This window comes from Neoarius graeffei, chromosome 20, assembly GCF_027579695.1.
Source record: "Neoarius graeffei isolate fNeoGra1 chromosome 20, fNeoGra1.pri, whole genome shotgun sequence".
In the NCBI taxonomy this organism is placed as follows: domain Eukaryota; kingdom Metazoa; phylum Chordata; class Actinopteri; order Siluriformes; family Ariidae; genus Neoarius; species Neoarius graeffei.
In genome coordinates, this window is record NC_083588.1 from 66,621,921 (window position 1) to 66,647,904 (window position 25,984).

General features: G+C 46.9%; 1 protein-coding gene across 2 annotated transcripts in view; it reads right to left on the reverse strand.

Annotated features, from left to right (window-relative positions):
- Positions 1-25,984, reverse strand: part of bcl2l12 (BCL2 like 12) — a 48,340-nt gene that overhangs the window by 17,672 nt on the left and 4,684 nt on the right. Inside the window, exon 1 of one of the 2 annotated variants that reach the window (XM_060902319.1) lies at positions 208-425. The exons of the other annotated variant lie outside the window; for it this stretch is intronic. Coding sequence (XP_060758302.1) covers positions 208-229 — 22 coding nt within the window. The 5' untranslated portion in view covers positions 230-425. Of the gene's footprint in view, positions 1-207; positions 426-25,984 lie in introns of those variants that run through there. 2 annotated transcript variants of the gene reach the window in all.

Genomic DNA, 25,984 nt, shown 5'->3' on the forward strand with positions numbered 1-25,984 from the left:
GGAGAAAGTTTAAAGCCAGTTCCACACTAACACTTCACTCCATGGCTTTTTCTCTTTCTTCACACAGCAGCCGGTTTGTCCTCATTCCTGACCCGCGTTTATTCTCAGGAATTTGAATTCATTCCCATTGTCCCTGGAATTCCGATCCGTCACACCACAGAACAGCCACAAGTGAAACCTTACAGAAAACTAAACGGTAAAACTTACGCAAACTGTTGGTCGGCGCCATTCCAGACTCTGGACTCAGACTCGGACTCAGACTGACACACGCGCGTTCTTCAGCACCATGTGAGACGCTCTCTCTCTCTCTCTCTCTCTCTCTCTCTCTCTCTCGCTCACTCGATGCTGGAGGAATAGAAACCTGCGCAGTTCCTCTTAGTCTCAGAAGTGTATTGGCCTCGTAGTCAGTGTGATATCCCTCACACACACACACTGCTCGTTACGTAACGCTGGAATTAATCATGCTGTCACTGATCCTGTTCTCGGAGTGTCCTGATTAAACTGCGTAATAATGAGGACTAATAATCCTGGGGGTTTTCCTGTCAAAGAGTCACAGCTTCCTCTCTCCACGTTCTTTGTAAATGATCGCTCTATTGTGGGTTTGTTTGTTTGTTCTTGAGACAGGAAATGAAGAATTACATCATGCATTAATTAGTGTGAAAATTCTGTCAGTAGTCCAGTTAATAAAGTGAGTGAGAGATCGAACAAATTAATAAAAACGAATGAACTGAACCTGATCACTGATTCGTTCGTCTGACTCTTTATCTTTCTCCCGTCTATAAGCACCAGTGCACCGATTCTCATTCGTTCCTCACCCGAGAACTGGATACTGCAACACAGGGTTCATCACAAATCTTATCCAGAAGTGCCATTAGAGAACAAACGAACGAATGAACGAACGAACGAACGAACCTGTGACCTTCTTTAATCTGCATTTTGCTGAACACACCAGTTTTTTTAAAGACACAAACCAACGATATGAGCAGCGAACACAGTGGAAACACACAGCTCCATTTCCATAAACCCCACAGCCGATAACAAATCCCTGGAACATCTGAAACACATGTGGAATAAAAAGAGTCAAGTGATTTGACGCAACAGCGCCGACACGGTGTGTTTATGAGTGTTAGTGAAAATCCAGGTGACCTGCAGGATATTTACGTACGGATGTATCGTTTTGATAACACTCGCAAATAATTTATTTCAGTAAAGAGTGAATTTTATAGTGATGCAACGGTACATTTAAAAATACCACAAGAAAATGAAGAACTTTAGGAGCTGAAACACGCAGAGGAACAAACTGAAACATCTCGCTCTTTCAGGAAGAACTAAAATACTGAACAAACAAAAACAAATATTTTGAGTGAACTGAACGAAAAGAACTCATTCAGCTACAGAAATGTGAATTTCCTTCTCAACTGCTTTCACTCGCCAGAGACACCAGCGATCTTTAATTCTTCCTTCTGAGCTTCACCTCTCTTCCTCACATCTCAATAGGCCTTTAATAATCACAGGTCGTGTGTGAGAGGAGAAGATAAACTTCAGTAAATGGGAAATAAGTGCAAATAGGGGAAGGATAGGTGATACAATACTACAATATCAACATTGTGATCATCCATCCATCCATCCATCATCATTAGCCATTTATCCTGTTCTACAGGGTCGCAGGCGAGCTGGAGCCTATCCCAGCTGACTACGGGCGAAAGGCGGGGTTCACCCTGGACAAGTCGCCAGGTCATCACAGGGCTGACACATAGACACAGACAACCATTCACACTCACATTCACACCTACGCTCAATTTAGAGTCACCAGTTAACCTAACCTGCATGTCTTTGGACTGTGGGGGAAACCGGAGCACCCGGAGGAAACCCACACGGACACGGGGAGAACATGCAAACTCCACACAGAAAGGCCCTCGCCGGCCACGGGGCTCGAACCCGGACCTTCTTGCTGTGAGGCGACAGCGCTGACCACTACACCACCGTGCCGCCCCTATATATATATATATATATATATATATATATATATGGTTGGTTTATGTATTATTTTAAAGTACCGGTTCTGTTCATTACAACACTGCCGTCTTGCTACCAGTTTGTTCACAAACCTGTATCTCATGGGACAGTTTGTGTGAAGTAGAAATATCTTGACATATTATGAGGTGATATTTTCTGGTCATGTCGCTCAGCTGTGGTCAGACCTCACGCACCACAGGACACAAAGCAGTGTCACACCTCATTTGCATAACCTTACCTTACCTATCCTCCACGTGCCATGTGGCACATAGGGCCTCCACAGAAGCTTTCCATCTCCCTCTGTCAATCGCAACGCATCGCACCTCGTCCCACGAACCCCATCCTCCTTCTTTCATCTCTTTCTCCACGTTGTTTTGGTCTTCCTCTTCTCCTTTTCCCCTCTGGTCTCCAATTTAGCACCGTTCTTGCATCGCTCGTTGTGTGTTGTCTTAGAATATGACCAATCAATTTCCATCTTCTTCTCTTTACTTCCTGGCTCACTGGTAACATTTCTGCCCTTGTTAGTAACTCTTTGGTTGTGATATGATCTTGCCATCGTATGCTATAAATCCTCCGGAGGCACTTGTTTTGAAACACGTCAAGAACGTGTTCATCACTCTTAGTTATTTTCCAGGTCTCACATCCATACATCAAGACGGGCAAGACCAGGGTCTTGTACAGTCTCATCTTTGTTCTCCTTCAGATGTTCTTGGAGTTCCAGATCTTATTTAGCCTAGCAAACGTCCCTCTTGCTTTTGAAAGTCTGTTCTGCAGATCTTCCATCCCACCTCCTTCCTTGTTAACTCTGGCACCAAGATAAGTAAACTCTTCAACTTCTTTGATGTTTTTACCCGAAATACTGATTGGTTCTTGGTTCTTTGCATTGATTCGTATGACGTTGGTCTTGTCAAGGTTTATTCTAAGGCCGACCCTTTTCGCTTCCATGTCCATTCTTGTGGTTTTGTCTTGCATTTGATTTCTTGTTGAGGATAGCAATGCTACATCATCTGCGAAATCTAGATCATCCAATTTCGTCGTTAGTCTCCATCTTATGCCGTTCTCTCCCTGGCCAACCGTCCTTCTCATAATCCAATCCATCACTATCAAGAAGAGGAATCCAGACATGTTGCAGCCTTGTTTGACTCCGGTCTTAATGTCAAACCATTCACTTCTATCTCCTTGGTCTTCTACAGCACACTGGAAGTCAGCATAAAACAACTGTATTATCCTTATGATCTTCTCAGGGATACCATATTTCCTCAGGATAATCCATAGGCTGTCTCGGTGTACCGAATCAAAAGCCTTTTCGAAGTCTATAAAGTTGACGTATATAGTAGCTTGCCACTCGTTCACCTGCTCTATGATGTTTCTTAGAATGAAGACTTGCTCTGTTGTTCCCCTCCCCTGCCTGTAGCCAGCTTGCTCTTTTCTGAGTCTTTTTTCGACTCCATTCCTCACTCTATCGATCACAATACGCCCTAGAATTTTCCCAACTATAGATAGTAACGTTATACCTCTTGAGCTCTTACATTCTTTTAGGTTGCCCTTCTTGGGTAACTTAATTATCAATCCTTTCTTCCAGGCCTCTGGGATGACCTCAAACCTCCATACCTTCGACAATAGCTCGTGTATCTTTCCTATCGAGAAATCTATGTCCACCTTCAATAGCTCGGCAGTGATGTTATCAATGCCCGGTGCTTTCCCGCTCTTCAATTTTCTAACTGCCTCTTCCACCTCACTCAATGTCGGCTCAATAACTGCAATCTCTTCTATTACTTCTTGGAAATCCAGGTCTTCCTTGTCATCTATGGTGGTTGTTGGTAACTCGCCAGCGCCCCCTATAACGATCCCACAATTCCTTGCGCGCTCCACCCGGATGTGACGTAAAGTGGAACTGCTTTAACTGTATCGAGAGCGCCTCGATTCGCTCTCTCATGTTCTGACTACTGGAGTGGTCGGACGGACTGTAGGCACGCTCGCCTACAGTGTTGAGACTAACCGCTATTGTCTGAGAACAGCCTGTTCAAATTAGTTTCGGCCGAACTTTTGAACGACCCGCTAAGTTTCAGCGATATAGTGGTTTTGATTCTAAACCTTTGCAAAGTTTAACTACAGTTAAGTAGTTTTCCACGCTAAGAGGCATTTGCGGACAGCTTCGCTCCTCTCAGCCTTTTTCTCGTCGACGCATCACCGGAGGTTTCTCCTGAAGCACCGTGGGCCAGCTAGGCCTTCATCTCCCTGCTTCGTTAGCCGCGGTTGGACGCAACGCGCCGCTAACCTCCTCTCCTCGGACTGCGACCCTCAGCGCGGACATCGGAGAAAGAACTTCCATCGCATTGAGTAGGCACTTGGGCAAATTTTTAATTTGTAGCTTATTCAGATGGTTGTTAGGGTCATGTTTAAGCTTTGAGCTATTTAGCATACCCGCTCAGACACGGAAGGTGTTTGTTTGTTTTTATTGTTTGTTTTGGTTCTGTTTTTTTTTTTTTTTCTTTGAACTTGTTAGACAGGGTATCTTGCATGATATCTTTCCTTAACTCCATTGCTAGCTTCCCTATCTGATTAGCAGCGCAGCGACAAGTTTGTTATTTTAAGCTCCGAGGCTAGACCGCTACAAGGCCTAGTTCTCTCCATCCAACACATATACACACTCTCTCACTCTCTTACTCTCTCTCTCTCTCTCTCGCGTTGAGTTCTTTGCCTAGATAGTCTGTTGGAAATTGTTGTTAAGTGCAGTGTTTGGATCCAGCTGTAGCGTGGTCAGATTCTCCTTAGCAACTTATTGCTAGCTACCTCAGGGTGATACGCTAGCTCGTAGGCTTGTGTTCTCGACTAGGCCTGCCGGCGCCATATTTCCCGACGCCATTTTGTTACCTCCCTCATTGAGTTACCTGTGATACGACACCTAGGCACTGACCGCCATTTTGTTTAAGCATTGCCAAAGTGGCTAGTCATTAGCATCTGCCCACAGATACCTACACAAAGCACACATTAGCCACAGAGCTAATCCTTTGTTCTATTTAGCTAACATTCCTTTGTTTTAGCTAACATTCCTTTGTTTTAGCTAACGACAAGCTAGGTCACACACACACACACACACACACCTCCACACACACGCACACACAAGGGATTCTCTTCTTCTATCTCTTTCTCTCTCTCTCTTTCCCTCAACTTTATAGTCCAGGTGTAATTGTTCCATTGTTTTGTCTTGTTATTACCTTTGCCGACATTGAATGTATTTTGAGATTATTATTATTAGTGAGTAGTAGACAAATAAAAGCTAATAAAATTGAATTGCATTTTACTTGTTCCTGTTGTTTATTCACAAGGTCAACTATTTAGAACTCCTTTTTCCTTCAGAATTTAGCTTTTGTATACAACTGGGTTTCCCATCTAATACAGAGCTACCATTAATCTTGAATGTAACCATTCACGGTGAGTATTAAGATTAATAATTTAAGATTTTATGAGACTGATCTTTATTTATAAATTGATTAATTTAATTATCAATTATTACATAATTTATAATTTAATTAATCCCAATTCAACCTACATTAAAGTGGTGCCCCGTGTGAGGCCTAGTTTAATGACCTTGTGAATTTCTCAACAATAACTTGAAAACTGCTGTATACCCAAAATCAACTGCCAAGGTATAACACAGATGACTTTAATGGTGAATCATTAACAGTGTGTTAATCACAGAACTGAAATTCAGCTGCCAACCACAGTTAGCTGATAAACTGGTTTAATTGATTAGTACATTAGAGTAATATCTAATCCAAGTACTTAATTAATATTATTAATAATAATCATTATTAACTAATTATTAATTGAGCTAATTAATACAAGTGAAACATTAGTGAAAACAAAGTAGCTAAGAAACCACATCAATTATTTAGCAACTTGGATTGAATTAAATTCTAACCTAATCAATCCCTAGTATTAATTTCCTTTAAGTTAATTAATACATTTTGAACAAAATGTCGCGTTCCCCATCAAGGGAGTCAGAAGGGCCCCTCCTCTCGCTCTTCGACGTTGTAGGCGATTTAGGCCAAGTCCCGGAGGATAGGAGAAATTACTTCTGTGATCTGGACCAAAAGGCTCGCTTTGATGAAATACACATAGCCGTTAGGGAACTTAAGGAGCGTACTATGACTCTCCCAGAAGGGCTACCCAAATTGTTCATGATCTACTATAAGGAAATGGAACATGTGTGTATGACCCTCGAACAAGAGAAAAGAACACTAAAACGACAACTGGCCGAAGCTCAAAGGAGAGCAGAAAGCGCGGAGAGTAGCCTCGTGGGCCTGAGAGCCACACAAGATGAACTAAAGCGCGAAATAGAATACCTCAGAGAAGAAGTGACGCAAGCACGTCGCTCAGATGAGGGATCGGCCAAACCCTCCCAAGAACAGAGTTCCGCTCTGGAGGAGGAAGAACCTGAGCTTAGAACGGTAGATCAGACACCGCACTCAAGCTCAACTCGCGTGAAAGTCGCGCGATCGCCACCTCGTGGCGCTGGGAGTTTTTACTTTACTCCCCACTACACCCCCTCGCGCTTCAATATCGCTGCAGCCTCTAGCCCGCAGAAAACGCCGCGCTACGTACCCTCAGACTCCTCTGACGGAGAGGCCGCCTACAAGCCGAAACGCAGACATAGGCGATATGAGAGCAGCTCAAATAGCGAAGACAGCGAGGACCCCTACGGGTCAAAATCAAAACGCCTCGTCGCAGAACGCAAAACTAGGGTCCGCCAAATCGACGTCCTTGCGAAAGACATAGAGCGTTTTGAGCCGGAAAATCATAGACACCGAAGCGTTAATGATTATTTCCGGGAAATCGAGCGTAGCCTCCTGGACCTGACAGAGGCTACGTCGCATGAAAAGGCCAGACTAGTCTGGAAAACTTTAGGTAGTGGCGTACGAGCATTTGTTGAGACCTTACCGCAGTCAGTCCTCGACAACTACAAGAAAATACGTAAGTACTTGAAAGAGGAATACTCGTTGTACGAGGACGAGACTGCTGCGACGATGGGTGCTATTCTGATCAGACAGAAACGAAGCGAACACCCTCGCGAGTACTACCGTCGGCTCCGTGCAGCGTACTTTCAGGGCAGAAGCGAGCCCGGGCTAGAGGAAGATCGCAACTTCAAGTCCCTCTTCCTCCATAACCTTCACCCGTGCATCCGTAACCAAGTAACACTCGCGTGTCGCCAGCGCCCCCATACTATGAGAGAAATGCGTCGCACCGCACAACTAACGTGGGAGACGTTCGTCCGACCCACAGACCGCCACGAGGACGATCCCAGAGTCCTCAGCCTATATGAGCAGGAAGGTCAGTCCTTAGGCCTAGAAGGGGGTGAAGCCCCAAACCGCGGGCCCCCTTGGGCGAACCCAAACCCCGGCCACCAGACGTCGAGTCAACCCAAAGGTAACTGGAAAGTTCGACAAGCTGGAGCCAAGGGGGAACAGGGCCCCAACGCCAAAGGGCAAGGTAACCGCAAACCTGGCAGTCACGGCCCTAAATCTCAGAATAGCGGACAGTCAAGGCCCCATCGCAACTCCTCCCGAAGGGAGCGGAGCCCTAAGCTAGCTACCGCTAAACAAGCCAACCAAGAGCCGCTTGGGATGGCAGAACTGAGGACCGAATTAGCACGAGTTAAACAACTGCTGAGCAATAAGAACAGGAAGGGTAAGCCGAGCAAGGACAGGGACGAACCGTCAGCATGACTAGGCCGGGACCCATCCCCACCACCACCGCGTGTCTACCTCGTGGGGTGGGGAAAGGACCCCTGCCCAATAGGCAGCGATGAGTTGAACCCACCCCCTCCGTTAGTGAAGCCTGACCCGCAGGATGCACCCCTGACGCAGTTTCTTGGAGATTTGGTTAGGAAAGGCAACGCCAAGCGTATCTATACCCCAGTGGTGGTAGAAGGCAACGTTTCCCTCCAAGCTCTCTTGGATACCGGGTCAGAAATCACCCTGATGTGTTCCAAAGTCTTCGCAGAGGTTTCTGATGCGCGGCGCGCGCAAGGTAGACCCATCAGAACCGAACGTTGTGACGTCAACTTGGTTAGCTTCACCCAGAATCAAGCCCCAGTAACAACCATTGCATGGTTAGAACTCACCTTCCAGGGCATGTCCATCACTCACCCCACTTACATCTGCTCTGTTGGGGTAGAACCGTTCCTCATTGGCCAAGACCTACTAGATAGGCTAGCGCCCCTCATTGACTGTCGTCGTGGGCAACTGTGGGCCCAGGTCGCGTCCCCACAGACCCCAGATCCTCGTCGTCACGATCGAGCCTGTTGCGATGAAGTTAGCGTGGAGGCTACTCCACCGATAGCTGAGTCAGGGCAGGTCCCCGAGAGCCTCGAGACCACTCCGCTCCACCCTGAGCCGAGTCGAGACGCACCAAACTCAACCGACACTCTTCTCAACCGCAACGCGCTTGATGGCCACCCGTCTTTCCTTTGCTTTCTTGGCGAATCTGCCCCAACCAGGTACTACCCCTGGATATCTGGCAACATTATTGTCAACGGCGTCACGACACCTGGCGTCAGGTTAGCGCTTTGGTCAGAGAAGTCAGCCATCAGCCAAACGTGGTTTGACATAGTGCGTCAGAGCACTCCTTCCCCTGTCTTTGTGCAGAAGAGCCACCGGCTACTGTCAGCCGAACAACCCCAGAGCCCCATCAAAGCCACGGGCATCTGCGCCGTGTCGCTCGCCATCGGTCAGAGAGAATTCCTTCATTTCTTGAGTGTCGTCCCCGGACTTCCTGACCCACTGGTCATTGGGGCAGACATCTTGGTCAGACTGGGAGCCCAACTGGACCTAGTCAACCGGGTCATCTGGACCCAAGCCGACGCTGCTAAGCACCCGTTCCAAGCTGACCCGGAACAAATGCGGTCAGGACAAACGATTCCCCAAGCCTGCCATGTCGCTAGCGAATTTGACATAGTCATTCCCGCTAGGACTGCTGGTTCCCCTCTTAAGCTGGTCATCATGAAAGACCAACAGTTTCGTAGCTCCCAGGCGTTCTTCCAGCCTCTCAGATTCTTCATGGAGCTCGATTTAGCCGTGTGTGGGACTCCGCTGCTTGAAGTGAGTCATCGCTCCGCTTACCTCCTGGTTCAAAACTCCACGCGGGACACCATCACGATCCCCGCCCGTCGGCCTTTAGGCCTTCTGATAGACCAGGCATTCCATGACTTTGAACTCACCATTCCAGTCATTGGTGAGCTGCCAACGCCGGACACTCATTCCGATCCAGTGGAACCTCCCTGGATCACTCTTCCTTTCCACATGATCCGCATCGAACCTCACATCATGCTTTGCGACGAGCGCATAGTCATGACCAAAACTGACACCCCGAAACACATGCTGGTGTACGCTCTTGCCACGCAATCGAGCAATGACACCCCTGCAACTGAGGTCGTCGATTCAGCTCTAGGTGAACCGTACCCAGGCTTCGAACGAGAAGTTCAACAACAGCTGGTGAAAGCTGACAGCCTGACCACGGACGCCCAGAGACGACAGCTCCGTGAACTGTTCTACGACTTCAAGGCGATCTGGGCGCGAGATTCCAATGACTGCGGAGTCACGGACATCCACACCGTCCGAATCCCAACAGATCCGAACGCTCCACCGACGTTTGTGCGGCAATACAAAATCCCGTTAGCCGCATACGACTCAATACAAGAAACACTGGACACTCTGCTGGAAAAGCAGATCATTCGCGAGTGTAACTCGACTTACAACTCCCCCTTGTGGCCGGTGCTGAAACCGAACGGCAAGTGGCGTCTCACCATTGACTATAGGCAGCTGAACAAGCAAGTGCCCTTGTCAAGATGGCCCATGATCCATCTGGATCAAGAACTTGCCAAGGTGAAGGGTGCAAAGTTCTTCTCCACCGCCGACGTGGCGAGTGGATTCTGGACCATGCGCGTGGATCCAGCTGACCAACACAAGCTGGCCTTTTCCTTTGGGAACCGCCAGCTAACTTTCAACCGATGTCCGTTCGGCTACGCGAACTCCCCCGCTGAATTCAACATCTTCTTGCATAAGGCAATGAGCGATGCCGCAGCTCGTGGCAACTTGATCTATGTCGATGACATCCTCATTAGGTCACAGACTTTTGATGCACACCTCGAAGAGATACGCCATGTTCTGTCTCAGCTGTCCAGAGCAGGAGCGAAGCTCTCTGTCACCAAAGGGCAGTGGTGTCGCACCAAAGTCGAATACGTTGGGCTGTGCGTTGGGCCAGATGGCATTGAACTCCAGTCGGGGAGGGTGCGGGCTATCCAAGACATCAAAGCCCCATCCAACGTACCCGAACTCAGGAGCTTCTTAGGGGTCTGCAACTACTCCCGACAGTTCATCGAGGACTACGCGGAGATAGCACGACCGCTCACCGAGCTCCTCCGAAAGGATAAACCCTTCCAGTGGAGTGAGTCTCAAGAACTCGCGTTCAAGAGCATGAAGCAGAAGCTCTGCTCTGCTCCCTGCCTCGCGTATCCCAACAAAGACAAACCGTTCTTCTTGGAGGCTAGTTTCTCCACCCACTGCCTGAGCGCTGCACTGTCACAGCAGCATGACAAAGATCGCCGTGTCGTAGCATACGCCAGTCGGCCCCTCAGTGCTGTGGAGTTTAAATTTTCAGACTGCGAAAAAGCCCTGCTGGCCACGGTCTGGGCCGTTGAACACTTTCGCAGTTACATTGGTGGCCAGAAGGTGGTGATAGAGACCAATCATCAACCGGTCTCGTTCTTGAACAGCCAGAGGCTGAGAGAGGGAAGAGTTTCGAACAGTCGCATCGCAGCTTGGATGATGGCACTACAGGGCTACGACGTCGAGGTGAAGTACGCCCAGAACCACAAGATGGTGCTTGGCCGAGGGCTGGCGGAATGCCAGCATTGCGACTGCGAGAATAGTCCAGATCAAACCGAACTAACAACCGTACCTGCTCTCCCCTCCGACCACCACTACTATGACGAGAACGTCTGCAAAGACCTCCCCACCGCTTACATAGATGGATGCTCATTCCATCATGAACGCAAAGTGCAAGCCGGTGTCGGTATCGTATGGGCGAACGGCCCTATACAAGGGAAATACCAACATCGACTCGGGGCTAAGACTAGCCAATATGCGGAGGTAGCAGCCGTGCTCATCGTCCTGCAACAAGCTGCCCGTGAGAACATCAAGCGGTTAGTCCTCTGCTCTGATTCAAATTATGCCAGGCATAGCTTCGTCTCACACTTTCCCTCGTGGAAGGTGCAGGACATGAAAAACGCAAGGGGCAAGGAAGTGAAACACTCCGAACTCTTCCTAGCATGCGATCGACTCGTAACCGAACAGGGAATGTGCGTCTATTGGAAGAAGGTGAAGGGACATTCTCAAGTCCCAGGACCTGACAAAGTCGGTAACGATGAGGCAGATGGCCTCGCCAAAGCGGGAGCCGTAGACGGCCCCCTTTGGGAATTCCAGCCGTCATGGCTTCCCGAGACGCCACGCCATGACGTAACCGCGATTACTCGCCGACAGGCTAGAGCAGGTCAAACTGACGCAGTACCCCAAGCAGGAACAGTGCAACTCGGCCGACTGCCCCAGGATGCCGACCTGGTGTCTATGCAGGAAAGGGATCCCGTGATCCACCAGATCCGTAAGTTCCTTGCGGACCCCGTGGCGTCCCCAATTTCCCCACAAGAGTTGCAACAGTCCCGAGACTTAAATCACCTTCACAATCTCAAAAACGGCTTAAAACTCGAGAAAGGACTCCTGGTGTACACACCACGCAACCAGGGACCTCCCCGGTGGGTCGTGCCCACAGATCATAGGGGGGTCATGTTGCAGTACGCTCACGACAGCCCGTGTGGGGGCCATAGGAACGCTCAGGTGACCTACCAGACACTCCAACAGATTGTCTATTGGCCCTTCATGATTCAGGATGTTACCGAGTATGTTAAAGGGTGCTTGATTTGCTGCCAATTCCGACCAGCCCAACCGTTGAACCGCGCCCCACTGCAAAGCAAAGGCATCTCATTCCCCTGGTCTAATCTCCAGATAGACTGGGTCGGACCGGTGCCGAAATCGGCTCGAGGTAATAAGTACCTCCTGACCGTCACTTGCGCGTTCACGAAGTGGGTGGAATGCTTGCCCGCCCCAAACGAAACCGCAGAGACCACCGCTCTCCTTCTTATGAACCATGTGTTCAGCCGTTGGGGCTTGCCCCTATCCATTGATTCCGACCGAGGTACTCATTTCACTGCAGAGGTCATGAGAGTGTTGTGGGAGATGCTCGGAGTCGAGGCAAAATTCCACATCGCGTATCATCCTCAGTCTTCCGGTCAGGTCGAACGTGCCAACCAAACCATCGTGAGCATGCTTCGCAAGTATGTTAGCCACCATGGCAAAGATTGGGACATCAAACTCCCTCTGGTGCTGATGGCCATTCGGTCCACTCCTCACCGCACCACCGGAGTCACCCCGTTCGAAATGATGACTGGCCGTGAAATGGTTCTTCCCTTACACCTCCTCTACCGACCAGAGGACTTAAGCGTTGCCACTGCGTACACCGCACACCAGTACGTCACCGACTTGCAACGCCACTTGCAGGCCACATTTGCGTGGGCCCAGGAACACCTTGAAAAGAGTGCGAAAGGACAGAAAGCTTACTACGACAGAAAGGCGACACACCGTGAGTACGAAGTAGGCGACAGAGTCCTATACTTCAATTTCACCAAACCGGTAGGAGTAGCCAGAAAATTCTTACCCCGTTGGTCCGGCCCTTTCGAAATCGTCGGCAAACTGTCCCCCGTCGCCTACCGCATCAAAACTTCGAAGCCCAGCCAGGCGCCTTCGTATAGATGGGTCCATAGCAACCAAATAAAGCTCTTTGAGCAGTCCACACTCCATAGGGGGGTGGACAAACAATAAGTTATAGCCTCCCCAACTTAGTTGCATGCCTCTCAATCCATAAGCGTGCATCTATAAGTAACCACCCTTGTTACCACTCAAATCGGAATAACAAACTCCTGTATGTTGCAGAATGGCCCCTCTCTGGATCCTCGGCATCTTCCTAGTCCTGCAGACCACATTGGCCGGTAACATAGTGGAACCAGGTCCGCCGAGTGGCATTGTTCTCCAAGATGCCCCAGGACTGCTCCTCACCAATTGCCGCGTCCATACCCAGCGCGTGTACACCCGCCTCGATCCTTGGGACGTGTACCGTAAGCATTTTAGATCGCCCACACAAACAAACCTCGAAACCGGGCCTGACTCCGAGATTGGGTCCAACATCGAACACGCCAAGCGTACCACAGTTCACATGCTCGAACAGTTACAGAAGTTCATAGTCACTGAGGAGGAACTCAGCGGCAAAACACGCCCTAAACGGTTCCTCGGAGGACTACTTACTGCTGCATCCGCCATTGGCTCTCTGTTCTCAATGGGCCTGTCTGCCGTTAACACCGTTAGCCTGACCGCGGTCAAACGAGAAATGAACATTCTTAAGGAAGAAATGCCAGAAATCCAGGGTAGACTACTAACTCAACAGGAGGAGCTGCAGGGCCTAGGCAAAACCCTGCAGGGAACCATACTAACCGTTAACATGCATTCTACATTAATCAAGAACACAGTACATGCCGTAGACAGGCTAGCAGCAATCATGAGAAGCGAAGTCAAGTACGTCCGAGTAATCCGAGACCTAATGCAGGACCTGATGAGAGAAGTAAGTAGCTCTCTCAGCACCCTGAGTGGAGGTAAAATCCCACCATATTTGATACCCCTCAGCATGGTTGACAGCATACTCCGATCTACTACCACGACTAACGTTTACTCATCACAGATTCATCTGGCTTATAGTCTTGGCAGTGCTATCCCCATTTTTGTGAACCCTCAAAACCTAGAAATAGGCTTCATCCTCAATCTCCCCGTTATTGAACGGCAAAACATATACAGAATCAAATCTGTCCTTAATGTAGGTTTCTGGAACAACGACGTACACGTACGTTTGCAGACACCTCCCACCATAGCCTATCACGATGACAACCCCTCTATCTACCTCGTCCCTAACCTAGACATGTGCACCTCTACCAAAGATATCCACTGGGTCTGCCCCAGCAATCCCTTTATCCGAGACACCACAGACCGTCTCTGTGGATTGACAAAAGTCCCCGATCAGAAGTGTGCAGGCAAATTGTCTATTAAAGATGAAGGAATAGGAACTAGAGTAGAAAGAGCTGGTAATCGGTGGCTAATCAACACTCCCCAAACTGAGATTCTGGTATCATATGATCAACATAACACTGCCACTAGAATGAAGATCCCTAACGAAACCTCTCTCCTAAGTGTCCCACTAGGAGCCACTGTTCACGTGGGTGACATCACCCTCCATCACCTTAGCGCTGACCAGTATGAGACCGAGATAGAAATGCCCGATGCCTTCCCAGGTCACGAACTTGAGATAAACTCCACCCTCCAAGCACAACTACTGCTGGAAGGGACCAAAACCGTGCAATTCGATCTTAAGCCCACTGGCATCGCTACCACTTTCTTGAATAACCGCGCAAACCCTTCGTCCGATCAAGGATCTTTAATAAGCCGAATTGCGCTGGGATTTCTAGCTAGCGGTTGGGTTATCACAGTCTTCATAGCCATCACTCTACACAGGTACATACTGACACTACACCGCAAACTGGACAAAACGATCTACGCACCTGAGAAATTAGATCGTGGCATTGTCCGATTCTCCATCAGGCCTAAGGCCTCCACTAACTTTCTTGAAGGGTAGGCTTGCTAACACGCTAACTAACCCCTCTTTTCCATTTTCCTTTATGGAGTTTTGATTATTTTTGTTTGCTGTGTGAAATATTGTATGTAGAAGGTAGTTAAGTAGCCATAGTGTAATTGTTTTCATGTCCAAGTGCCTATGCTTTCATGCCCAAGTGCCTATGCATCTTATGGACTGTATGAAATGAATTGAACTGTTGAACTGTGTCTGAAAGACTTTTCACAGAAAGGACCCTTGGAACTACCTCATTGTGGAACTACCTCATTGTGGATTACTAGGGACCGTGGGCCGCAGACTAAACACCATGTGCCCATAGGGTATCACTCCTTTCAGCGCCTATGGCCAAGGGGGGAATGTTGGTAACTCGCCAGCGCCCCCTATAACGATCCCACAATTCCTTGCGCGCTCCACCCGGATGTGACGTAAAGTGGAACTGCTTTAACTGTATCGAGAGCGCCTCGATTCGCTCTCTCATGTTCTGACTACTGGAGTGGTCGGACGGACTGTAGGCACGCTCGCCTACAGTGTTGAGACTAACCGCTATTGTCTGAGAACAGCCTGTTCAAATTAGTTTCGGCCGAACTTTTGAACGACCCGCTAAGTTTCAGCGATATAGTGGTTTTGATTCTAAACCTTTGCAAAGTTTAACTACAGTTAAGTAGTTTTCCACGCTAAGAGGCATTTGCGGACAGCTTCGCTCCTCTCAGCCTTTTTCTCGTCGACGCATCACCGGAGGTTTCTCCTGAAGCACCGTGGGCCAGCTAGGCCTTCATCTCCCTGCTTCGTTAGCCGCGGTTGGACGCAACGCGCCGCTAACCTCCTCTCCTCGGACTGCGACCCTCAGCGCGGACATCGGAGAAAGAACTTCCATCGCATTGAGTAGGCACTTGGGCAAATTTTTAATTTGTAGCTTATTCAGATGGTTGTTAGGGTCATGTTTAAGCTTTGAGCTATTTAGCATACCCGCTCAGACACGGAAGGTGTTTGTTTGTTTTTATTGTTTGTTTTGGTTCTGTTTTTTTTTTTTCTTTGAACTTGTTAGACAGGGTATCTTGCATGATATCTTTCCTTAACTCCATTGCTAGCTTCCCTATCTGATTAGCAGCGCAGCGACAAGTTTGTTATTTTAAGCTCCGAGGCTAGACCGCTACAAGGCCTAGTTCTCTCCATCCAACACATATACACACTCTCTCACTCTCTTACTCTCTCTCTCTCTCTCTCTCGCGTTGAGTTCTTTGCCTAGATAGTCTGTTGGAAATTGTTGTTAAGTGCAGTGTTTGGATCCAGCTGTAGCGTGGTCAGATTCTCCTTAGCAACTTATTGCTAGCTACCTCAGGGTGATACGCTAGCTCGTAGGCTTGTGTTCTCGACTAGGCCTGCCGGCGCCATATTTCCCGACGCCATTTTGTTACCTCCCTCATTGAGTTACCTGTGATACGACACCTAGGCACTGACCGCCATTTTGTTTAAGCATTGCCAAAGTGGCTAGTCATTAGCATCTGCCCACAGATACCTACACAAAGCACACATTAGCCACAGAGCTAATCCTTTGTTCTATTTAGCTAACATTCCTTTGTTTTAGCTAACATTCCTTTGTTTTAGCTAACGACAAGCTAGGTCACACACACACACACACACACACACACACACACCTCCACACACACGCACACACAAGGGATTCTCTTCTATCTCTTTCTCTCTCTCTCTTTCCCTCAACTTTATAGTCCAGGTGTAATTGTTCCATTGTTTTGTCTTGTTATTACCTTTGCCGACATTGAATGTATTTTGAGATTATTATTATTAGTGAGTAGTAGACAAATAAAAGCTAATAAAATTGAATTGCATTTTACTTGTTCCTGTTGTTTATTCACAAGGTCAACTATTTAGAACTCCTTTTTCCTTCAGAATTTAGCTTTTGTATACAACTGGGTTTCCCATCTAATACAGAGCTACCATTAATCTTGAATGTAACCATTCACGGTGAGTATTAAGATTAATAATTTAAGATTTTATGAGACTGATCTTTATTTATAAATTGATTAATTTAATTATCAATTATTACATAATTTATAATTTAATTAATCCCAATTCAACCTACAGTGGTAATTGGGTTCTGTGGTGGTTCTCTATTCAGGACCTCTTTGAAGTGTTCCGTCCATCGATCTTGTATATCCTTTTTATTGCTGAGGTTTCCATTCTTGTCCATCACTGCAGTGCTTTGATGACTCTGACTACTATTACTAAGTGTCTTTGTTAACTCGTACAGTGTTTTCATGTGTTGACTTCTTGCAGCCTCTTCAGCTTGGCTAGCAATGTTGTTTAGCCACTTACTTTTATCGGACTTGATGCTTCTTTTCACTTCCTTATTCTTCTCAGCATATTTCGCTCTTAGTTGATTCTTCAATCTTTCTGACTGAGTGCTTAAGATCTTCTTATTGATGGCATCCCGTTGATCTACTAGCTGTCATGACTCTTTGCTAATCCAGGGTTTTTTCCTCTTCTTTGGCTTACCTAAAATAGTATCTGCTGTTTCGGTATATGCTTTTCTCATGACCTCAAAGTCTTTTTCTACTTCATTTTGATCTTCTTCTAAATCGTCACTTTCCTGTAGGACCTGGTACCTATTCCTTAGGGTAACCTTGAATTCTTTCATGGTATCTTCGTTTCCCAACTTTGACATGTTGTATTTGACTCTCCTTGATTTCTGTTGCCTTGGAGGTCTCTTAAAGGATATGGGACATGGATTTTTACCTGGGCATAATTATGTATAAAGGACATAAGAAATGCCATCTAAATCACTGCAGGGCGTCAAAAATGTGAAAATCACCACATTATTCAAGTTTTTCTATACATCAGCGTAAAACAAGGATTCGTTAATGAGCTAGGTGGTCACGTGACCCGTGACGTCACAAAAACTTTCCAAGGAGCCAGCGCTTGGGAATCTAATGTAAACAGGTTACCGAAATGGACACCATCGACAGTGATATTCCCGATGTTTCACAGAGACGTGAAGTTAGACCCGATCAATTCGAACCGATAGCTGGAAATTCACATGAACATGGATCTTGTCTTTACTCTGACGGGTCAGATGATTCTGAGAGTGAGAGTTCATTCAATCCCCATGAAACTGAAAGCGGTCGGCTCCATAACACTTCCTGGTAAGTTAAAAACAATTCTGCTCAAAGGCCAATGATCTGTTGAAAGAAGTATTATTTTTGTATCATACATTGAAAGTTCATCATAGATCTAGCTAAAGTCCGTTGCAAGCTATTTTTTTTTTTGCTGATATTTTTCGAGATTGATTGAGATGCAATGCTTCCAGAGTCCGAGATGAAAACATTCAAAATGGCGAAACGAGTCAGAATTATGATAAATCAATAATTGAGACACCCAAAATTATAATACTAATCCTTACCTCGGCTTTCAGTCGCTTAGCGCAGAGGTCTTCAACAGGGGGGTCGCGAAATCGCACCGGATCACTCATATCAACAAAAATATTCCTGCCCTGTCCCCTGGCCTCCGTGCAGGGATGCAAACAGCGCGCCTTTCGGCGGATGCCGCCTTTTTCACGGCTGAATCGTGCAGATCCGATAAAAAAAAAAAAAAAGCGATGTTGGTTCATGGAGCATGAGGCATGAAGTGTAAGGATGAGAGAGAGGCGGTTTGGGTCGGGAAGCTGCGCGCATTTGTGCAGCCTGGCGCAGGTGTGCGCGGCTTCCCGATTTGAACTGTTTTTTTTTTCTCATCCTTATGCTTCCTGTTTCATGAATTAATATCGCTCAGTACCTGAGTATTAATGTTGAAAGAATCCTCAGTGAAATGGTCCGAATACAGTTTGTGGGAAACAGTAGGTGCAAAGTTTTTTTCAACAGGTGTTCTGTAAAGTTATCCTACCAAGCCTACTGCGCATGCACGAAGCCTACTGCGCATGCGCAGGTGAGCCCACACTTTCCTCAGCTTCGGGTCCTTGGAGAATGCAAAAAAACTTACTCCAGGGCATTTCCCATTGGAATTATTGCAGCCATAAGCAGCACAATACACCATGATGTCCAATGTATGATGTCCAATGTACTTTAAAGACTATAAAAACAATTTTCTTGTCATCCACTTCTCCATTCATCTACCCGCTTGTGCTGTGCCCGAAAGTTTTTGTGACGTATGATCATGTGACAGCGGCTCTTCCGGTTGCAAAAAATGCATATCGGAAGTCGAGCAGAAATTCCATATAATCATCACGAATATAACGATTTTGCTGAATTTAATAGATGATTTTGTATTTGTTAATGCAATTAATTCATATTTTTAATGGAAAGAAACTGATATAGCGTGCTTTTATGTTTCATGTCCCATATCCTTTAAGCTTAAGCCTGATAGCTGCACAAACAAGATAGTGATCACTCCCCAAATTTGCAGACCTGTAAACCTTTGTGTCTTTTACTGAATTCCTGAACCACTTGTTGATCAAAACATGATCGATCTGATTCCTGGTCCGTCCGTTTGGTGAAATCCATGTCGCTTTGTGGATAGTTTTATGTGGAAATAGTGTTCCTGTTATGACTAGTTCGTTCATGTCACACATATCGCAAAGCCTTACGCCGTTTCCATTTCTTACTCCTAGCCCATGCTTTCCCATCACTCGCTCATAGTTCTTGTTCTCCTCCCCCACCTTTGCGTTCATGTCTCCAGTAATAACCAGCATATCGTGTTTGTTTCTCTTATCTCGTACCTCTTGCAGTCTTGCATAGAACTCATCTTTGGTCTCTTCATCTGCATCCTCGGTTGGCGCATAAACATGTATTACCGTTAGTTTGATGTACCTTGAGTGAAAACGAGCTAGAATTATCCTCTCGCTGATTGGTGTCCATTCTATAAGAGTCCCTGCTGCTTCCTGTGACATCAGTATACCTACCCCTGCTCTGTGTATACCATCCTCTCTACCAGAGTATATTATGGTCTCTCCATCCGCAAGTTGAATTTTTCCCTGGCCTGTCCAGTGTGACTTGTACCCATAATGGATATCCCTCTCCTGTTCATCTCTCTTGCCGCTTGTGCAAGATTTCCTGTTCTATACAACGTGTGTACATTCCAATTTCCTATCTTCAAAATGGTTTTAGGGTGCACCAATGACCCTGTCAGCCCGGGTGCTTCCTTTCGGGTTTGACTCCCGAGCGTCATCAAGCATCTTCGGCGAGGTACGGTCGTGGTGTTCCCATCGTTATCAAATGAATTGCTTCTGGTTTCTGTAATACTCTTTTTTTTTTTACGAGATTGGGTTATCAGCCCCAAGCTCAACCTCCACCTTGGAGGACCAGTGGATCATTCTTCATCTGGTCCCTACCTTTCGACCTGTTCGGCATGGGTGACCCTACCAGGGGCACAGAGGCTCCCGCCGACATAGCTCTAAAGGTCATTGGGACACGCAAACCACCCCACCACGATTAAGGTGATGATCCATCGGGATGGGGGCATCGTGGCTCAGGTGGATAAGGCGCCATACCATGAATCCGGGGACCCGGGTTCGATTCCGACCCGAGGTCATTTCCCGATTCCTCCCCGTCTCTCTCTCCCGCTCATTTCCTGTCTCTACACATTTGCCTAAAAGTGAGAAAAACGTGACTGGAAAGCTGCTTTTGGACCATTATTAACTTGTTATTATACCATTATTAGTCACTCTCTCACTCACTATCCCTTTTGAGTCAGTTGACAGATCAGACATGTGTATGATTAATATTCGCTAAATGTCCTTTTAAGTTAAAATTAATTTATTCGTATTGTTCATTTTGTCCTATGGGTGTGCAAACCTTTGCATGCGGCTGATGATCTGATTATAAGCCGATGCCCTCACACTGATGAGCTATTAATCCTCAGAGTGAGAGTGAGGTGGAAGTGAAAGTAAAAGCACTGATCTTTACACTCGACTCACGTCACAGGTGCTGAATCACATGTGGAAGTTCCGCCTTGTTCACATTCCAGCATTTCTACACACGCGCAAACTCCGCACTCAAACATCCCCCAACACACACGCATTATCATCCATCTGCCGAGGTCCATGTCCTCACTCTCTGGTCCTCTGTGTGTGTGTGTGTGTGTGTGTGTGTGTGTGTGTGTGTGTGTGTGTGAGAGAGAGAACACCTTCAAGAACCCTGTAAATCAACAAACAAGTTCTAAACCAGGTGAGCAGCTCGAGGACGTCACGCTGCTCAGCCTGTTCTCATCTTCTGATTTATTAAAAGACGACACAGCAGGGTTCTTCATCTTCTTCAGTGTTCTGCCTGATGGCAAGTCCGAGTTCCTCAGGATGAATTACAGGAGTGGTTTCCCGTTGCTAGAGCAGCGTTCCCACTTTCTTTAATATTCACCATTAAAACTGATTTAATGTCATATAAAGTTTAATGTGATAATAAAACCATCAGCAGTGATAAAGAACTCGGCCACTTTCATGATCATGACGTAAATTTTAATTAGGATTCGTCCAACAAATCAGGATTCCTGCAGATGTTTACATTTCAGGAACAAGAAGTGTTTAGATATATGATGAACCCCCGACAGGCTCTAGAGCACATGGTGTTCCCCAAACCCCCGACAGGCTCTAGAGCACATGGTGTTCCCCAAACCCCCGACAGGCTCTAGAGCACGTGGTGTTCCCCAAACTCCTGACAGGCTCTAGAGCATGTGGTGTTCCCCAAACCCCTGACAGGCTCTAGAGCACATGGTGTTCCCCAAACCCCTGACAGGCTCTAGAGCACGTGGTGTTCCCCAAACCCCTGACAGGCTCTAGAGCATGTGGTGTTCCTCAAACCCCTGACAGGCTCTAGAGCATGTGGTATTCCCCAAACCCTTGGCAGGTTCTAGAGCAGTGGTTCCCAAACTTTTTGTCAAATGACCACTTGACCTAGGTTTTTGTGTGTATTAGATGGTTCTAGAAAGCTTTATTTCAATAGTGTTTGACTGAGGTCAACTTCCTGTTTATGTCAAAAGTGGTCTTTTCTGGAACAATCTAGTTCAGTATGGAAGTAAACACAGACTGTGAGAAATCGTGCACGTTCTAGAACCAAGACTGAAATATATATAAGAGGCATCGGTGCAGCTCTGGAGGAGGGGTTTTTGCACAGAGTTTTATATGGAGCTCTTCACAGTGTTTATCAGGAGACAGGACAGTTCACCACTGTCGGTACGCTCTCGTTACGGCATTCTATGCAGATCAACTGCATCTTGGTGATTTCACAGTTGGGTTTTGTTTGTTGTTTTTTTTTTAACGGATCCATTTGACTACCCTTGGAGGTTTTTGTTCGGCTGGAGAACTGTTCACTTTGTGTTTATAATTCCCAGTGTGGAATTTTTGTGTCTCTACACGGACTTCGTTCTGTGGTTTTCCGTGGACAAGTGAGCCAGCGTTGGATTTGAACTTTGTGTTGTTTATACTGGGCCGCTTCAAGCTGTTTGTTGAACGCTGTACCGGTTTCATGGACACAATTTCGTGACGGGCTGTCCGGCTATTGATTTAACCTTATTGTTACCATAGTCTGCTGTCTTCTAAGTCTGTATTGTACATATTGTTAATACAATTACAGTTGTCGTTAACAAAAAAACCAGATTGCTGTTTTTTGTCTTGGTTTATTTCTGTAGCGTAACACACCTGCAGGTGGAGTCAGGCACACTGAGCTGGGAGAGCTCGTCCTGCGGAAGAGCCGGGATGATGGTGTTGAAGGTGGAACTGAAATCCACAAACAGGATCCTAGCATAGGTTCCTGAGGAATCCAGGTGCTGGAGGAGGAAATGAAGAGCCTTGTCGTCAACATCGTCTGCAGATCTGTTGATGTATAGGAGATGAGACTGCACAAGGCGCTCAAGTGGTTTAATTACTACAGAAGTCAGGGCGATGGGTCGGTCATCATTAAGTCCTGTGATCCTTGGCTTTTTGGGGGCGGGGATAATGGTGGAGGCCTTGAAGCAGGCTGGCGCATGGCATGTCTCCAGTGAGGTGTGGATGTCTGAACACCAGAGACAGCTGATCAGCACAGTGCTTCAGGATAAATGGTGAGACAGAGTCGGGACCTGCTGCTTTGCAGGGGTTCAGCTTCTTAAAGAGCTTGTTGACGTCCCTCTCCAGAATGGAGAGCGTTGCGGCTGTGGTGGGGGGGCCTCCAGGGTGAGAGGTTGTAGAGAGGCCCCAGCAGCAGTAGAGGTGGGGGAGGTGGTCAGGAGCTGGTGTGTGGATTCACGGAGGATGATATCAGGACAGTCCCATTGTCTTTCAAAGTGGCAATGGAACTCCTTCAGTTGGTTGGCCAGGTGTAAGTTATTAACGAGGGGGAGCTGAAGATTTGTAGTTAGTGATCTGTCTGAGCCCTTCCTTTCCAGACAGACGCTGAGTCGTTGGCTGAGAACTGGTGTTGGAGTTTCTCAGGCTACATCCACACGACAACGGCAACGAGAGGTTATTTAAAAATATATCGCGTCCAAATGGGCAACGATCAGTGAAATATCAGGTCCATATGGCAACGCAACGCTTGCTGAAAACGATGCAATACACATGCCAGACCTCTAGGGGCGCTGTAAGACGGTCCCTTCGGAGACACCAGAACAATAGAAGTAAGGACGCATGCGCATAAACTATTATGCGCGAGACTTCATATTAGCCACAAAGTCAGGAAAATCTGTTCATAAAATTACATTATAATGACCAAATACAATGAAAAGTATTTTTCCAGTCTCACCTGTGAAAGGTAATCCCATGTGATCTCGTTTGGACAGCAAACCTGTTGGTACAGTTAAACGCAGCTAATCTTTATTCTCCGCTTTGACCTATCCAATATGGCGGCAAGGATGACGTATGATTCTACGCGGAAGGCGGCGTCTTTAATGGTCCGGAATAAGTTGAATGCTACACGTTGATGGATTAATTTGCTCTTCTACGCCCTTTTTGAGGAATGTACTGTAGGACTTAAACCATCATCTGAAGAGGTGAGATCGCTCCTTTTTTTCCCTATTTTTGCTGGCGGGATTGACTCTGCCCTAAGGGCAGAGTCTCTCTCTCTCACTTTGCACCATTACACAATAAATATTCACAGTGAAAATATTTTGTAAGCGCGTTTCATGAACCAAGTTATAGGATTTGTTGACAACTCGCATCGAGTTCGTTACACTTCTACCCGGCGTGAAGCACCGACAGTCATGTGGTTGTGACGTCATTGTAAACAAATCCGTTCTACTCATCCAGACGACTTCACAACGGCAACGTTGCCAGATCTTTCCACTCTGGAACCCGTTCTCAAAAAGATTGTGTTTTGGGCACCCAAAACGCCGGTGCCGTGTGGACGCCAGGCCTAAACGATAAGCAATTGTATCGGAGTCACCTGAATCCGTTGCCGTGTGGACAGGGCCTCAGTCCAGTCGTTTAGCTTCTCTCACCGCCTTGCTAAACCTGTTCCTCGACTCTTTAAACCTGCTCCTGTCCCCACTTCTGAACACTTCTTCCTTTTACACCTTTAGCTGTCGGAGCTGATCTGTGAACCAGGGTTGGTCATTACTGTAACTCACTCTGGTTCGTGATGGAACGCAGGAGGTCTGAGGTGAGTTGGTGTGGATTTCCCCTGATGTTCACTCGACAATATGTCCGAGCCAGAACGTCCCTGTCCACGCTGAACTATGTTTCGTGATTTAATGAACAGTGATGTTAAATACACCGAGGAGCTCAGTGTCTCTCTTTCAAACTTCCGCTGTCAGGGATCAAAACGGGAATTTGGGAGCACTGGTCCATTTGGACCAGTGCTTCTCAGAAGTACTGGTCCGAATGGAGTAGCACTGGTCCGTATTCATAATTACAAATTTCAAGCCGATTTTATATATTTATTCATATAATACAACCATATTATACACGAGTGATCAATTTCAACTGTCTATAAACTTCTTCCTCAGTCATCTCATCATCATCACAATCTTCGAAACCCTCATCCAGATCATCATCATCATCTACTGGGTCATACACCACATCATGCTGCGCCTCCTCGTCATCTTCATCTTCCACCTCCTCATTCTGTCTCTCCTGGGGCTCTACGTCTCCTGCCACATACTCCCTCTCCTCACCTGCAGGCTGCTCTGGCTCATCATACTTGTTGAGCGATATCCGTTTGTTTTGATAGCTGTCAGAAATGTCAAGCCAAGGACTTTTAAACTTCGCGGGGGTCTAATCTATCTGACCAATAGCGGTTCAAGTTACATTTGTCTTCACGGGCAGCAACGAAAATGAACAGGAAGAAACGAAACTTCGTGCAGCCATGCTGCATGTAGCGGTGTATACTGCGCACGTAAACAATATGGCAGCGCCTGGGTCTATGCCAACTTGATAAATGTCTCACAAAATCTATTGAAATTATCATAAAAAACGGTAAAATAGACCAAGTTCTGCTTAAAATGGGCGAGAATCGTTGATAGAAACCATCGAGGCAGTGAGTAGTTTGATATATATAGCGTGGCGAGCCAGTCGCCCACTCGGTCGAGTACATGTTGTCACTAGTCGCCCGTACCCTTTCCAACTCGCATTGGCGAGTGGGCGACCGCCCGTTTCGATCCCTGGCTGTCATTGTGATTCCCGTCATGAGCTGTGTCTCAAATCAAAAACTCTGACTTTACATTCAAAAGTGTTTACTACTCTAGAAAATCCAGAAGTCTTTGACACAATACGGTGTTTTTATGCCTCCGCCACCGTAAGGTGCAGGAGGCATTATGTTTTCGGGTTGTCCGTCTGTCCATGCGTGCGTCCCAAAACCTTGTGAACACGATATCTCAAAGGCGAATGAAAGGAATTTCACCAAACTTTCACCATTTGTGTGCTTTGGGACAAACATGAACTGATTAGATTTTGAGATCAAAAGGTCTAAGGTCAACGTCACTGTGAGGTCAAATGTCTGTCCAAAAACCTTGTGAACACAATATCTCCAAGGCTGATACAAGTAATTTCACCAGGTCAAGATTACTATGAGGTCAAATGTCCATCCCCAAATCACAACTTAATAAGGCGTGTAGTCTACTGGGCGGAGGCGTCCCCATCGACACCTTGGCGTCGAGTTCTATCTAGTTTCTGTAGGTTTGAAAGCAACATGAGAGGATTTTAAACACGAACTGCAACAGGAAACCCCGTTAGTGTTAGTGCTGAGTAACTCTCTAGAACAGCACACAA